The 16,772-nt window shown below is 43.6% G+C and overlaps 1 protein-coding gene across 2 annotated transcripts in view; it reads right to left on the bottom strand.

The window, feature by feature from the left end:
• LOC138569500 (myosin-4-like) overlaps positions 1 to 16,772 on the bottom strand; it is a 98,637-nt gene that overhangs the window by 36,510 nt on the left and 45,355 nt on the right. The window contains exons 2-9 of one of the 2 annotated variants that reach the window (XM_069647529.1): positions 14,749 to 14,964; positions 13,322 to 13,465; positions 9,791 to 9,947; positions 9,682 to 9,709; positions 9,471 to 9,588; positions 9,282 to 9,374; positions 7,986 to 8,049; positions 160 to 258 (exon numbers count right to left, since the gene is read on the bottom strand). In XM_069647529.1, coding sequence (XP_069503630.1) covers positions 160 to 258; positions 7,986 to 8,049; positions 9,282 to 9,374; positions 9,471 to 9,588; positions 9,682 to 9,709; positions 9,791 to 9,947; positions 13,322 to 13,465; positions 14,749 to 14,952 — 907 coding nt within the window. In that variant the 5' untranslated portion in view covers positions 14,953 to 14,964. The remainder of the gene's footprint in view (positions 1 to 159; positions 259 to 7,985; positions 8,050 to 9,281; positions 9,375 to 9,470; positions 9,589 to 9,681; positions 9,710 to 9,790; positions 9,948 to 13,321; positions 13,466 to 14,748; positions 14,965 to 16,772) is intronic. The other variant, XM_069647530.1, reaches the window with a different exon arrangement.

Here is a 16,772-nt window from a genome sequence, read left to right as displayed (position 1 = left end):
CTGACAAGTAGGTTCCTGTAAAGAAATCAGAAGATCAATGCCACTACAAGGGTAAGCATGCCGCAAGGCGGGTGAGGGCGGATCATGAACGGTGCAGCCGTTCCTCCTGCCTAGAGGAGCTCCATCCTAGAGAAAGAAACAGACAATCTCATTCATTACCAATGAGCTCAGGCTTCTTGTTGGTCATCATCTGATAGAAGATGTGGTAGCTCCTCTCTGCTGAAAGCTGGAAAGTCACTCTGGACTTTTCAAGCAGGTCTGCAAGAAATGGATGACACAATTCCCTCTATTTTATTTCTTTGTTATCATCTGCACTTCATTTGTTACAAGGAAAGAAAGACAGAGCCAACAATTGGCAAACAATTCTCTGGGTAGCATTGCATGAAAATCATGGTTTACAAATTTGGTAAACTGCACTTTTCAAGCAGGTCTGCAAGAAATGAATGACACAATTCCCTCTATTTCATTTCTTTGTTATCATCTGCACTTCATTTGTTACAAGGAAAGAAAGACAGAGCCAACCATTGGCAAAAAATTGTCTGGGTACCAAGCACACTTCTACCCAACAAGCATTTTCGTCCTCTTGCACAGCATCACCTAACTTCCCAGTGGCATTATACACGTTGTTTTTTTTTTTTTTATGTTTTATTGGTTAAATAAATTTTCAACCTTTAACAAATGCCCAGGAAATAGTCAGGAAATAGTCAATGTCCTTATCCAGACCCCACCGTTCTTACGAGGATTCAACCTCCTCTTCCACTGCATCATTATTACCCTCGATACCTTTTAATATCGATTCTATGAATCGTAGTACTTCCAGGGTCGGACCAAGTTTTTGGACCGTCAAAACTCGTTCCCAATAATCCTCATCTGTCAATATATTTATGTTATCCACCCAATCTCCTAGGTATAAGTTCCTTCGGGTGATTAAAGCCGGACAAGAAAACATCCAATGTTTTACTGATTCCAAGATGTCCGGAGCATTGCAGAAGCGGCAACTAGCAGCTTCCTTTAGAATTTGTTTTCTTAAATATTGCACTTCTCTTGTTGGCAGGATGTTAAATCTGACTCTCATCAAGAGATCCCTGTATTTTGAGGAGGGAAATCTTCGAAGATATGGTGGAGGATCATTCAGTGCCTTGCGCTCCCAGGTGATATAATAACACTTTGTGTTCTCCCTCTTTAGATTGTCAGTGGTTATCCAATCATTTTCTCGTATTTTTTTCTTTGCTTTCTCGGGGTTATCTATTAGTGTATCCATTTTGATATGCTGATGTTCCAGAATTTCAAAGCAGTTCTGTTTCCAAGCATTGAAATGCGGATCTGCATTGATTACCTCTTTGTTCGCTAGTAGTTCGAATGAAATAGGAGGTTTATCAAGAATACATTTCCGAAATAGCGAGAGGGTCTTCCACAGCACTATTGACTCCATTGATTGTAATCTCAACTCATGTCTTATTATCGATGCAGGGAGACAATTCGGAAGCCTAAGTACCCTTCTCCAGAAAAAAGCCTCTAGAACTGCCCACGTTTTCCAGTGAAGATTTAACAATGATTCAGCTCCGTATGTTATACTTGCCACTACTTTTTGCTTGTAGAATATAATTAGTGGCATCATTGAATAGGTTCCGTAGCGTCGATGCATGGCTCTAGCTTGATTAGAGAGTTTCATCAGCTTTTCTTTGATAAAGTTTAATTGGCCCTGCTCGTTGATGTTTTTATTTATTCTGACCCCCAGATAAACTATTGAATCAACTATTTGCAGAGGTTGATTATCCAATGACCATGTAAAGCCCTTTTTATTTTTCCCGTTATTAGGACCTCGTGCCGACTGCATTATTAGGACCATGGATTTTTTTACGTTGACCGACAGATGGTTTTTGCTTAAGTAAGACTTGAATTCCACCATGCATCTTTGCAGACCTATGGGAGTTTGGTCCATAAATACCACGTCGTCCGCATAGATGATCCATGAGAGGGCTTCCTCCTGAAATACTGGGGGGAATGCACAAATGTGTTCCTGTGATTCTTTCATGTCTTCTAGGTACAAAGCAAATAGGAAAGGTGCCAGGGCGCACCCTTGCTTTATGCCCTTGGTGGTTAAGATTTTCTCTGTCAGATCTCCTCCTTTTGAGACCACTATCTGAACTGAGGTGTTAGTGTACAGTTCCTGAATGGCCTGTAGCAGATCTTGCGGGCAGTTCCATTTCCTGAGTTTGGACCAAAGCAGTTCTCGACAGATCCCATCAAAGGCCTGTTCGAGATCAATGAAGCCCAGGTAAATATTCCTTTTTTGTTTTAGCGCCCGCATCTTTAGCATGTTCAAAATGAATAGATTCAATGATGTTCCGACGCCACTCATGAAAGCTGTTTGTCTTTTGTCCAAAATCCCTTCCCTAATTGCCCACTTTTTGAGATCTCTTAGCAAGATAGAACAGAACAGTTTCCCTATGGAATCTAGGAGGGCGATGGGCCTGTAATTCCTTGGGTTGTTACGATCTCCTTTTTTATATATGGGTACAATTAAGGCCTCTTTCCAAGATTGTGGGATTGATCTTGTTTTTAATATCTGCTGGAATAATACCAGGATAAAATCCGCCCACTCTTCCTTGTTTTCCTTCAGCATTAAATTCGAGATGCCGTCTGGACCGGCAGCTCGCGATGAACTCAATTTTTGAATTCTTGTTAGAATGTCATCCCTGTCTATTTCAATACGCCATTCGTTCCCTGAACTTTTCTTGGTCTTTATTGGGCTTTTCTCATGAAAGAGGTCACTGTAAAACTTTACCGAGTCCTTTTTTGAGACATTACTGGCTGTCAAGGCTGACTGAAAATCATCCCCTTCATTGATTATCTCCCACAGGGACCTAGAGTTAGATGTAGTTATTGCTGCCATCATTTTCTCGGCATCTGCTTGTGCTCGCCAAATCCTAGTGGATTTTAACCAATTTTTATAAGACTGTTTACAGTGTCTTATACGTTCCTCTTTGTTAATGTGGCTGCTTTTCTGGAGATATCTCAAATCTGCACGATATTCCCTTCTTTTTTCCACCAGGATTTTGCTATATGCGTGATTCCTCGTAAAATCTTTTTTTTTGTTTAATCCCTTTTTGATCTCAAACTCCTTTAATAGGCAGCCATATTCCGCCGTTTCGTGGTTAACTTCAAAGTTATGAGTAAGCCGGACTGCTAGTTGAGGAATTGACCTTGCTTTGATTTTCAGCCTGTTACGTCCCCATGATAGTTCCATTTCGGGGATGATTTGATGTTCCGGCTCTTCCGTTTTCCAGAGTAATTCAATTTCAAGGAGAGCATGATCGCTACGAGTCTGTGGGACAACTTTAAAGGAGTTTATCCAAGGCAGTGTATTTCTTGCTACAAAGCAACAATCCAAGCAGGCTTTCGTTGAGTTCACAAACCAGGTGTCTGCTCCCGGAATATCACCTGCTGTTTGACCATTCAACATTGACAACTCTCGAATGTCCATTTCTACCAGCCATCGTTTTTCATTGTTCGGGAGATTGTGTCTTCTTTGTAACAAGCCATTTTTATCCAGCAATTTAATATTCAGGTCCCCGCATATGATAATCAGTTGATCCTTGTCTTCTCGCATTGAGACATCAAGAGCCACCGTCAAGTCCGATAGATAATTCTCCGTAGCTAGTTCAGAGACATTCCAGTATGTGTTTATTAACAGGAGTCTCTTTTCATACCGTCCTCTGTTTTTCACTATTTTAAGTATTTGGAGCAGCGGATTTGGCGTCAGATGGTCTAAGACTTGGAGTTGACAATCATCCTTCACTAAGGTTATAAGCCCCGCCCGGGGTCTTCCCAAAGGTCCTTTCTGTGCCGGATTCATATAGACCAAGTAACCTTCACACACGGGAGTTGTTCTAATCCAGCTCTCTTGTATGCAAATTATTTCATATTTCTCAAGGAAGTTACTTTCTCCCGAATATAGGTGGACAAATCCCCGTGTGTTCCATGAGGCTAAGAGGGATTTGGTTCCTGCTCCAATGTAGTCGGTCTATTGTCGCTTTTTTTCTGGATTGATACTGGGCGTCAGTCCTCGACTCTCCACTTTTGTCAGTGTCTGATTACTGACTCCTGCCCGTTTTGTCTTCATATTTGAGTTACTAGAGTTATCAACTGTAAATCTCAGATTTATTAGTTGGTTATCTATTGACCTCTGGGTGCTGTTTATTTTAGGCACTGGTTCTGGGCTGCGGTCCCTTGTATCCACGCGATCTTGCCTGGTCTTTAACTTTTGCTTCGATCTCTCTTCTTGTCGCGTGTTAATGGGTTTCCTTTCTCGGGTTTTTATAATTTTTTCCCCCCTATCATCGACAGGTCTGTTGGTATTTGCCTCTCTCCAGGTACTTTTAATATCTGGGTCAGTAAGTCTATATCCCCAGGACTTCAGATTATTCTTTACATCCAGTAAGCTATCTTTCAATTTTCTTGTAGTCAAATGTAGTAGGACCACGTCCGGCTTTTCTTCAACAATGAATTCCACAATTGCCACGTCATCAGTGTGGATTTTCCGACTTACTGGTAGATCTTTAAGTATTGACATCACCCTGTTCCTATTCAGCACTATCCTTCGTCTGTCTCTCCAGGTCCTTTCCAGTTTCAGTGTGTGGAAATGTTCATGCTCAACTGGGGTGTCCCATCTCTTCCCTTGCTGAACTTTTGTCCTTGACTTTTCAGGACTCCTGTATCTTGGGATCTTTCTCGAAAGATTCCCTATACTTGTCTGACGTCTAGACATTCTTCTGGCTTCTATTTGTTTTAATAAGTCCCATCTTTTTGTTGCATTATTCGGGCTCCTTTTCTTGTCCGTTTGGATTGATCGTAGTTCTTGGGTTTTAGTGTCAATCTTTTTTCCTTTGAGATCTTTTGCCCTGTTGTCACGGGATTTACACGGCGATTTAGACCAACGATGAGATCAATTTTCTCGGTAGTTGTCCCGTGGCCTCCTTTTAGCGTTTTCCTTCTCTTCTTTTGGGACTCGGTCTCGTTGTTCTGACCATCGCTGGGATCTACTTACTTGATGCCTGTCCCGTGTGTACCTTATGGCATCCCGATGTTCGTCTTTGCGGTCATGCAAACGATTCTGTCTTTGTTTATCATTTTCGTTTTTCCTTATTTTCCCAGTGAGCTTATTCATTCGCTGCTCTTCCTTTGTTCTTGATTCTTTTCCTGTCGGGACATCATTTAACTGCTTATCAATTTCTTGCCATTCTGATAAGCTAATGTCGTCCCACATCTCTTCCTCTCTGGTTTCCTCAATTATTTCAATGAGATCACTCAGACAGCCACTTGTGTCCCGGCCGTTTTTCTTTTGCAGGACCGACTCCCCAGATTGAGGTGTCGTCTGCACATCTTTTTCCTTCGATACACTCAACAGGTTAATTTCTCTCCTGGGCTTCTTAGATAATGGCTCTTCCGGGTCCTCGATAGGCAGATTGATGTTTCTTAAGAAGGCTCTTGATCCATTAGCCTTACGCTTGCATACCTGTTTTTTTGCTCTCTTTTGACCTGTTTCTTTCTGGTCTTTGTGGGGAGGGTCTTTTGTCATAGTGCAGTTTTTTCCCAGTTGCTGTGGGAGTTCTTTGAAGATCGCAAAGCTTGATTTTGCCTCCTCATGCTCTACTATCAAGATACAGTCCGGATTAGTGGGTTTAGACGTCTTTATGCCCTTCCCTAATACTAAGGGACCGCCAACTTTTTCCTTTGTCTTGGCTATTTCCTGGTCTGCCCTTCTCCGGTCTTCCAGGTCTTTCCTCCTAGGATCTACCAGGTCCCTGTCCATTATAGGGCTTCGCTTTGGTTCTGATTTTAAGGCGGATTGCTGATTCAATTTTCTTATCCATTTGTGATCGTCCAGTATGGCTTCCATCAGTAGTTGCTTATCATTGGACTCCTGACGCGCCAAATCACATAGGCGATTTTGCCATTGATGTGAGAGGTCCGACTCTTTTTGTAATCTCATGTCCAATTGCTTCGTGAAATTAACTATTTCACCCATCCCTATCTCAGTTTTTACTGTTGATAGGTGTAATAGCTGCAAAGTTTCATTTAGAGTCTCATAGAGTTTCAAAAAGGGAGCAAGCGTGATGTTTAGTGATGCCATCACCACATTTTGGATGTGAGCTAGGTCTTCCTGCCTTCCCTTTGAGCATGGATCACTTGTTTTTTCCAAGCCGATGTCATCTATGCCCAGCTTGTGGGCCTTTTTCGCTTCCCTGTGGGAGGCTTGGTTTCTGTAATCCCTCTGTCTAATTCCTGGGGTTTGATGCAGATTACCCCCTATTTGTGAAGAGTTCGAAGGAAACTGATCTGCAGGATCCACTTCACCATCAATCGCAGCTAGTTTATCCTTGATGAACGATAAACTTCTCCTTTTTTCTCTCATTATTTTGCCCGTGAGGTTTGAGATATCCTGGATTAATTTGGAAGCGAGGCTAGTATTACTAAGGGTTTCACAGGTCCTGTCCAAGCAAGCACTTTGAGGGTAGGTTTCCTGCAAAGAACCGGGCCTGTGCTCCCCGCAGACATTGACACTTAAATCCATATCGATGAAACTGCTTCCAGAGCTTAAATGGATTTGTCGTGGGCTGAGAGATTTCTCCAGAGTGGCAGGATACCTCTGAGGCAGTTCGTTCTCTGTAGTTGGAAATTCTGTGATCACCGCCTTCTGAGTTGATATAATTTCCAGATTTTCCCTAGTTTTCTCTGATTGTCTGCTGCAGAGTAGAGTCCCTTGTTGCTCATTCAGGTCTTCCTTGTTCATGGATGGGGCTGAATCATAAGAAACTGACCCTTCTACCTTTGCTTCCATAGCCATACCTGTTTGGCTCACAGCATGGGGCTGTTCCACAACCAGATTCTCCTTGTGCATATCTAGCCCCCCTTCCGAGGATTCTGCCTCACCCGGCATTTCCATAGAATGAGACCCCTGTGTGGACGACCCTGCCTTTAAAGGGTTTTGCAGGTATATATTTCCCCCTAGGTCACTCGGCAAGGTGTGCTGACTCTGTTCCCCCTGGGGCCTATCCGCCACAGGTAGGCTCTGTTCTAGGTCTGGGTTGAATAAAGCCTCCGTCAGTGTATTGCCAGAATCCCCTTCATCGTGTACCAGATCAATAGAAGTGATTTCTTGTATGGCTGGTGCTTGGGGCTGGTCCTGCACATGTGCTTTTTTTACTGAGAAGACAAGACGGCTTTGTTTCCAAGGCAACATACCTTTCTTAGGCCCGTCCACAATCGGTGACAATCCACTGACCAAAGCCGGATCAGAAGCAACACGCTGCCTTACCTGTTGCCTGGTTTTCACTCGCTCATCCGCCCCTGAGTCTGAGTTCTCACTTTACACGTTTTCAAACCATTTTTCAAACCATCGCACAACCAACATAGCCACATCATGCCGTATCCCACAGTTCTACATGGTACGACGTTGTTACATCGCCAATATATTTTCTGATGAGTTTTTTGCCAAAACATTTTAAATAAAAAATATAGGTCGGGTAATAAGGGTATATAATGGGTAGGGGTGGGGAATAGAGAGAAAATAATAGGTGGTGGGGTTTGTGTGGGACCCTCGAAATATATAAAACATATTAGATGAGTTTTTTAGAGAAAACACATTTCAGCCAAAAAACTATCTGAAAATATTCGTGGTGATCTAACAACATAGAACCTTCTACATATGGCTTCCGCCTGTACACTATTTCAAAAAGGACCGAACGGCCTCAGGAAAGACTTTTACTGTTGCAATAATTGTGATTGTGAATTCAATATATTAAATGTTTCAGACAACGCTCTACAGGGTACCCCAGTTAGGTGTGGCAGTGCACTACTGAGTGGCTCCCTGCGCTAAAAGGCCACAACTGTGACAATTTAGTGACTAATAAATACCAAGAAGCACGGATCTATATTGTGCATATACAATTGAAATGTTTTAATTGTGATGTGACTCTTACATGTTTCAATGTCTGCAGAAGCCAGCTTTCCTGTGGTTCCAAAATGGATTCTGATAAATTTGCCCTAGAAAGTAAACAGAAGATACAGTGACTTTGGGTTTTCAGGGGGGAACTGTAAAGAAAACAAGCATTGGCAAAGCCAATGGGTCTGGATTTGTAAATGTAGAGGGTATTTTGTTTGTAAAGCCTCTGGACAAAAAAGGATTACCCTTTACATTTGCAAAGCCAGACCAATTGGTTTTGTCAGTACTTGTTATGTAATATTTACCATTAAAGACCATTCTCAAAGCCCTACCCTTACTGTTTGTCCATCAGTCCTATTGAGTTTTTCATTTCTCTGACCAGCAGCTATCATGCATGCTCTTGCAATCAGGCAGGTCTCCTGTTATTCCCCACGAAGCCCTGTTGTTTCAATTAGGTTTCTTTCTCTAAATCATGCTATATTTTCACGCATAATGGAAAACAAAGGACGAAGTGCGGAGAGTTCAGTGGATGGGCAGTGGTGTGAGAATAAACCTGGTCAGCTTAATTTTGACATAGTTCATAATTAGTACTCTACATATAACAATTTAGTCTACTTAGTTCAGTTCACCACACTGTCAAGAAATATCACAGGCTATTTTAACAAAAGCGATGCACTCCCCTGGGGGTCCCTTTCCCCAACTCCACCCAAGAAAATGTGTATAATGTCATGGAAACAATTACGCTGTCTTGCAAGGGCACTAATCTCCCAGCAGAAATGGTTCTTGATAATTTAAAACAGTGATTAATTGCCTAAAATATATTGTCATATGCCACAGTTCAAAGTTGTTACACACAAGCAAAATGTACACTGAATAGAAACATTATCATGGAACAAACGCATAGGATTGAAGAAGAATATTGTTAGGCATGCCCTAGCAAGCATATTGCTTTAGTTAAGATTCAATGGCCCAATGAAAGGCACTCTCTACATCACATAGTACCCGATTGTTATAGATTAGGAACCTAGTTATTATATTCCTTAACCACGATGTGATGCTCTACACAAGTGGAAACACATCTAACTTACCGGGCAAAATGAAAGCAAAAGAAGCTCTTAAAAACATTTGACCACCCTCTCCCCAATTTGCACAGTTGCACTATCGTCTACAAAATGGAGACCACTATAACAGAGCATTCACCATGATGCATTCTTTCTGCATCACTCAATATATGGTTCACACTGGAGGCTGTCTACATACTGCTTGAAGCACTCTGGCAGAGAGCTTATACTCTCTCCAGCCAGAATTGAAAAGAGTTACTCGATATACTTACGAAGCGAGAAGAGTTGTCGTTCCTCAGAGTCTTGGCATTACCGAAGGCTTCCAGCAGCGGGTTGGCCTGGATGATTTGGTCTTCCAGTGTTCCCTGGTAGAGACAAAGTTCACTGTCATCGAACTATCCTAAAGTAAAATTCACTACAGGCAGTATATGTAAAAAGTGAACTGAAGAGCATCAACAAACCTGCATCTTGCCGCTTGTGACGGGAGCATCCTTTTTCTTATCACCAGACACTGCAATTGTTGCAAAGTACTGGATGACACGCTTGGTGTTCACAGTCTTTCCGGCACCGGATTCTCCACTAGTGAGGTAAAGGGATACATTGCATTATACATACGCTGGAGCATGCCCCCTGCAAAATCAAGCGCAGAGCCACCAATTCTTCAGCACTCACGTGATCAGGACGGACTGATTTTCTCGGTCTGCCATGAAGAAAAATTGCTATCAATAACCAAGTCACAAAACAACGCATTTTCAAATCAAAGAACAGAGTAAACTTTTACCTGTCAGCATGAACTGATAGGCGTTATCAGAGATGGAGAAGATGTGAGGTGGGGCCTCCTGGCGCTTCTTGCCTCTGTAGGCTGCGACCACCTCTGCGTTGTATACTGGCAGCCACTTGTAGGGGTTCACAGTGGCACAGAACAGGCCAGAGTAGGTCTGAAATGAAAATAGGGCTATTAAAGGAAACAATACCAGAAGAGCCGCCCCATTTGCAAAATATATCATCTCCTGGGTTAATTGAAGAGTGGTCATCCTTGCAAGGGCTGTGTGAGTACACAGTCACTGTCACCATTATCACTAGCACAGTCTTCAACTGACATATTGCTATATGGTAATGCTACTTCATTCCTCCTTGCATGTATCCTATATATCCTTGCCAACCAAAGACCCTTGGGTAATAGGATTCTAGCATCTCTGCAGGGGGTTCCAAGTGGGTCACTATGGCAGAATGCCATCTGTGAGGGAAGAAAGGCCTGAGATTTTTGGTATGTGTTAATAAAATCATGCTTTGTCTGTAAAACTGAGGTCTGCTAATCAGACCCTCTTTTCAGAATGCCCCATGCTAGCCCAGAAAAGTGCACACATGTGACTTTGCTGCTCTGTCTACTGACACAGCTGCCTTTTGGCTTGGAAGAATTTACAAAAACCGACAAAAGGGTACTCACACTCGAGACAGTCCTAGATTCTGTCCGAAAAGGGGATGATTAGGAGAAACGTAGAATACCGGCACTTAATCAACCGACTACGGCCTTAAAATCAGGCTTATTTTAAATGCACAACCTAAGCAATCGTGGTTGCTAAAGTAAATGTAACAAACAATAGGGGAGCCCCTGTGTGCAGGTGTGAGTGGGGGCAAAGTATGTAGAATTTTCAAAAACCGACAAAAGGGTACTCACACTCGAGACAGTCCTAGATTCTGTCCGAAAAGGGGATTATTAGGAGAAACGTAGAACACCGGCACTTAATCAACCGGCTACGGGCCTTAAAATCAGGCTTATTTTAAATGCACAACCTAGGCAACCGTGGTTGCTAAAGTAAATGTAACAAACAATAGGGGAGCCCCTGTGTGCAGGTGTGAGTGGGGGCAAAGTATGTAGAATTTACAAAAACCGACAAAAGGGTACTCACACTCGAGACAGTCCTAGATTCTGTCCGAAAAGGGGATTATTAGGAGAAACGTAGAACACCGGCACTTAATCAACCGGCTACGGGCCTTAAAATCAGGCTTATTTTAAATGCTTGGCGACATGGCAGTCACAAAGTGGCAGGTGCATTCCTGCCAGCAACTGTTGAAATCAAACGTCCAGCAATGAAGATCTGCTTCTATCTATGGGCAATCCTGATCCTGAATTAAATTCTGTAATTGTGGGCCTCAGTGTCTGGTGGTAGATGACAAATGTAGCCCTGGTGTGTTTTACCCTGGCCTGGCCGTCACTGAGCTCTCACTCCCAGGCAGGACAGGGCACACTTTGCACCATAGCCCAGATCCAAAGGAAGAGAGTGTTAGGAAACCTGCAGCATGAAGAAGGCCCCAATAAAGCTATTCAGCAAGAGTTGAGCTACGTCTTGTGCTCCCATTAAACGTCCCCAGACCAAATAATCAAAGATACCAGGATATGATTTAGCCCCAATGGGGGAATAATATTTTGTAAAACTATATAACAGATAAGTATCAACTTCTTTCTTCATCAGGTTCTCCCTGCAAAGCCCCAGATAGTGAGGCATTACTTCGACTACACACCCCACCATCAAGCGAGTCACAACACAGACCCCTGATGCGAACAGCCCGAGCAAGGCCCCTTTACCATCCCTCCATGGTCACTCTACACTCTTGAGCTAGAGGATGGCTCCTGGGGACCTCATGCTACACATTTGGCTTAAGACAGCTTCTCGCTGCCCCACCTGGACTCTGGCTTAACACGGGCAGGCACAGAAGCTTAGTCCCCACCTGCCCCCTTGGGTCCCGGGGCAGACGGTTGCTGGCGATGGCCATCCTCTTTACCCAGGCCTCTGCTCACATGCCGACAATGAACAAAAATTGAGTACTGCTACCAAGGGGTCTTCCCCATGCTGGTCATATTAATGAAGACCTAATTGGAGATCCCCACTATCACTGATCGGATAAATCATAAAATCCGTAAGTTGTCCAAAAGGAAACACATAGACAAGCTGAGGAGTAAGCTCAGTTAGTTATATTTGAAAAATTTAGTTGGTTTTCACAATTGACAATACAAGATTAAGAAAGTATAATGGCACCCCTAAAGGTGAAATTGCTTCTAAAACAAACACAGTGTACTGGAAAAATCCTAATGAAAAATAACTATTGTGAAAAGTACACGTATTAAACATAAACAAGAGAACATGTGTCTAATTGGACATGGTTACCAAAACATGACAGTTCAGATTCACAAACAATAATTCACAAAGCACATAGGTTTCGACCCTTAGATATTTAACTAGAGAGAGGTTCGCTGTTGCAAAGATCAGCGGGAACACACATAGTAGACTCTCAGGAGACACTGTCAGCACATACCTACTTGATTTACCCAATTTACCCCCTGCAGTGTCGGCAAAGTGTGTCTTTGTGTGAAAACAGTCAACAGAGACCACTGTTTGTTCTAGAGAATGGAATATAGAATGTTTATGTGAACCTTTCCGTAGAATCATTGTCAGTTGGATTACCTGCTTAATATAACATTTGCAGAACTCCCATTTAGTTGATGTGAATATTGTCTGCACTTTATATCCTATGTGTGTTCCCTGTGAAGGTTGTGCACCATTATTTTCACTACCTGCAAGATCCAGGTGTTAAGTAGCACCAAATTGTAGGTTTTGTAAGAGGCATAAAGAGGTCAAGAAACACTGAGGGACTTGGTTGTCCTAGTCCAATTTTCCAATTCATCCAAATGTTATCTTCTTTTGTTGTCTGGTACTCCATAGGAATCCACAGCATTTGCGCCAGAGTGAAAATCCATGCCAGCACAAATGCTGTATTATTTGTATGGAGGAGAGGAAGGGGTTGGAAGAATCGCAGGTTACGACCTGCCACTCCTCTCAGCCATACAAATGCATACAAATGAGACGTGACATGAAGGAAAGGCGTAAAACAGCCGTCTGCAAGGATTTTTCACCTTTCAGTTACGTTACGTGCTCAATGAAAATGAGCTCCCTAGAGCGTAGCATCAGCTGTCATAAGCCTTAGGACAAATCTATCGCTCCCCATTTGGCATCTTGAACACTTTTATAGATGAACTGTTCTGCAGGTTGCAGATATACTCTGTTTCTGTATATTATGTTTATGTATTTCACCCACATGTTGACTTCTGGACACTCTGTAGCACCGATAGGCTCACGTGCTGCTCTTTATCATCTCATAACACGCTATCTTCTCTATGTCGTTCTATGGTTCCCCGGTCCATGGTCAGGATTCAGCTCTTTCTTGCAGGTGCAGTATGTGTGGAAGATTGTCAGGCGAACACATGGTTCATGTCCTCAGATGTGGTCTTTACGTCTAGTTATCAAATACTTACGTAGATCATCCAGGCCGCGTATCGCTCGGCAAGGTTGTACAGCACAGAGGCTTCGTTCAGATGGGTCAACATGGCCATATCTTCAATTTTATCAAACTTCGGTGGGTTCTGTGGGAAGACCTGATCTTCCTTCACCGTCACAGTCTAGAAAGAAGAGAAAAAAGGTAACCCTGAGTAAGCGGGACACAGGTAGATAAGAGGGCTGTATCTGAATCAAAGTGTGGTCCTGTGATGTCTCAACACAGGTACTGCCAGGCTCAGAATACCTTAGCTTCTTGGTCCTAAAGTGAGGGTTTGGTTTATCTCAGTAGGTTTCTTACTTATGATGAGACTAAACAGACACTTTTAGCTAGGGCTGTTGTAACTACTAATGAAGTATTACCAATACTTCTCAAACGGAATGCTCTAATTTTAATAAGCCAACACTGGTGCTTCTTTTTTAATGGGACAGTACAGATAATACTGAAACATCTCAGCCATGTCAGTTGCAATGGCACCTAGATTTCCTTATATGCTGAACTGCGCTCTGAAATATTCAACTACTCCCTCTGTCTCACCATGAACTTCCCCTCCATCCATTCCGAATGATAATCGTAATCGTAATGGGTTATTTGTAACATGCTTAATACCCAGAGGGTTCTAAGCACGGACCCTGGGGATGGAACCTGTGTTGCTCCCATCCTCTTGCTTCCAAGACGAGCGTGTTGCCCCTGAGCTATCCTCCCGAGACTAATAAATAAATGGCATGTCATATCTCTACGATTATTGCAGCGCCACAAATACTCAAACTCTACCAGGTGCATAGGCATATATGTCATGAATTTATTTATTTATTTATTGTGGAGCGCATCGCACCTAACGACCTCACTGCGCAATCCCTTATTCATCAGACTACAAACCCTGCACCCCTGGCCATTTCCCATTTTATCCACCACTCTAGCTCTGTTGGTTGTCTCCACAACCACCAGTCTGGCTCCAGAGCAGCCAGTGGCACGGAAACTGCACTCCTGAACACCCGTGAAGACTTGTTCTCTAATTTAGATTCCAACTCTCCTTCCATTCTCATCCTTCTTGACCTCTCCTCTGCCTTTGAGACAGTCAATCATGCCACCCTTATAAATCGGCTCTGTGATACCCTTGGCATCACGGACCTGGCTCTGGACTGGTTGACCTTCGTCCTCTCTAACCAACCTTTCTTTTTTCTTTAAAAAAAAGTATAGGAACAGTAACACTTTTTTTTTAAAGTAGAGGAGCACCAGTCCCAACCGCTCCCACCGAATTCGACCACTGACTCCAACTATACACAATCACCCATGCGCGCACACACACAGTAACCATTTATAGCTCATACCACAGATATCACTGTGCGGGTACGGGTACTCCTGGATTTCTACTTTGAACACTGTGTGATCAGCAGTTATATTTACCCTGCCATCATCGGTCTTCACTGTCACTTTTCCTCCCTCTCGAGCTGAGATCAGGCCTTTCACGTACAGCTCCTTGGGGTCTGTCACAAAGCACGTGTTCTTGGCATCAAAGGGCTTGCTCTGGGCTTCCAATCGCTCCTTTTCAGACTTGCGCAGGTATTGTGCGGCCTCCCCAAACACCGCCATCTCCGCGTCTGAGGACATCTTTGCAGTCTACTAGAAATAAAGAAAAGTGTGATTGGTCAATGCTTCACCTCAAGAGACTGCCCATGGATTAAACTCTCACTATATCGGCTGTCTCGCGATTCCCTTTTGCATACCCACACTGTCAATGGGTGATAGAGCTCTCAGGCTTCAAAATACTAAATGCCCCACACCACCAGAAGACGTAGGGTGACTTGAGCATGCAAAGTTAAAGGAGAGTTCCGGGACTTTTTTTTTATTGTCCCTACGGGTCGGCCATGTGTTTGTAAGCATAAATCGGTAGATCGTAGGAAACTTTCCTATGGACCTTACCCGACTTTTCGCCCCTTATCGCACTCGAAATCAGCCTCCATTTTGTGATAATCCTATCATTCCGCCGCATCGACCTGGCTCACCTGCCTTTGCGGCACTAAATCAAATCCCCCGCCCCTGAGCCTGACATCAGCAGACGCGTACTGCCCATTTCAAGCACGTCTCGTGTCAACAATCGCTGCGCCTCAGCTATTGACGTGTTGCCATGGAAATGGCAGGACGCCTCTTTCCCCAATAAGTATAAACAGACCGTTTCACAACATACAGCAGCAGATTTTCGATTCCATTCCTCTCTCTGTGTTACTTTGAGTATTCTGTGACTCGTTTCAGTGCTCTGGTCAGCTACCTTCGCCGCTTGTAGCCCGTGTGAACAGATACCAGTACCACCGCTATAAATTATTTTACTATCTTTACCGCACAATGGCCACAATAATGCCGTATATGTACGAGCCCGAGTACACCGAGGAAGAACTACTGGAAAGGCAAGCACGCGAAAACGATGGGGATTCGGACGGCAGTTGGGAGGACCAGTCAACGGATGAAGAGCCTGGACCATGTCGCATGGACGGCGTCTCCACCTGGTGCACGTGCAATCGGTGCGAGCTAATGCCAACTGAGGAGGAGAACTGCTGCTGCCGTGAAAATTCCGGGTGCTTGGCCTACATTTCGGAAAGCGAGCAAAGTCAGCAGGAAGGCGAGCAAAGTCCGCAATGCATCACCGAGCTGCCAGAGTTCAGGGAAGCCTGCCTCTCACGGACAGTGTTGAGGATGATGATGGTGCTTATGCACGAACTTCGTGGCACTGTTCGTCCGCGTAATCCGAGTAACGAGTAAGTATACTCTGTTTGTGATGTCAGTGATGCCACCACTATTTCATGGTCGTCTCCCACATATAAAATTACATTTACATATCATTGGAACGCATGTAAATTGGTTCCATATAGTGCATTTTCTAGATATAATTTTTTTCTAAGAAAAATGACATGTGTTACCTGAATCGACATTGATAAGAAAGTTTGGTCAGTTTAATACAGTTTGCATCTTTTTTTTTCACAGGTGGTACAGGCTGGTGGCCTATCGTTGCTTCACTTGGTGGCTTCACGGGAGGCTCGGACACCGCGTTCGGAGAGTAATACCTGCCTGTGCGGTACTTGCCATTAGACAACATTTCCCCAGTGACAGTGGACAATACCGCGGATTTTCCCTCGATGTGCTGCAACCTCAACTTTACAATGTGTAATGTTTATTATTTATGTTTAATTAAAATCTAAAATAAAGCCCAACATATATTTTAACAATGGTTGTTTTGATTTTTTAAATGAATCTAGTGTATATTCTCCTGGGAGGGTGAGGTATTTATAAACTCACCCCCCTGCCTTCCATGTAGTAGATCCTGCAGCCATCCTCTTACATTCAGTTAGATGGCCTCTCCTTGGTGAGGCCCTGCGGCAAACGGGTCTTGTCTGCACGACCACCGCCCCGATCCACCCCCCGCCCTATCAAAGGCA

Source organism: Ambystoma mexicanum, chromosome 2q (assembly GCF_040938575.1).
Source record: "Ambystoma mexicanum isolate Mex_15411 chromosome 2q, UKY_AmexF1_1, whole genome shotgun sequence".
Taxonomy (NCBI): Eukaryota; Metazoa; Chordata; class Amphibia; order Caudata; family Ambystomatidae; genus Ambystoma; species Ambystoma mexicanum.
Note: the sequence above shows the minus strand (reverse complement) of the source record. Positions and strands in the feature narration are given on the sequence as shown.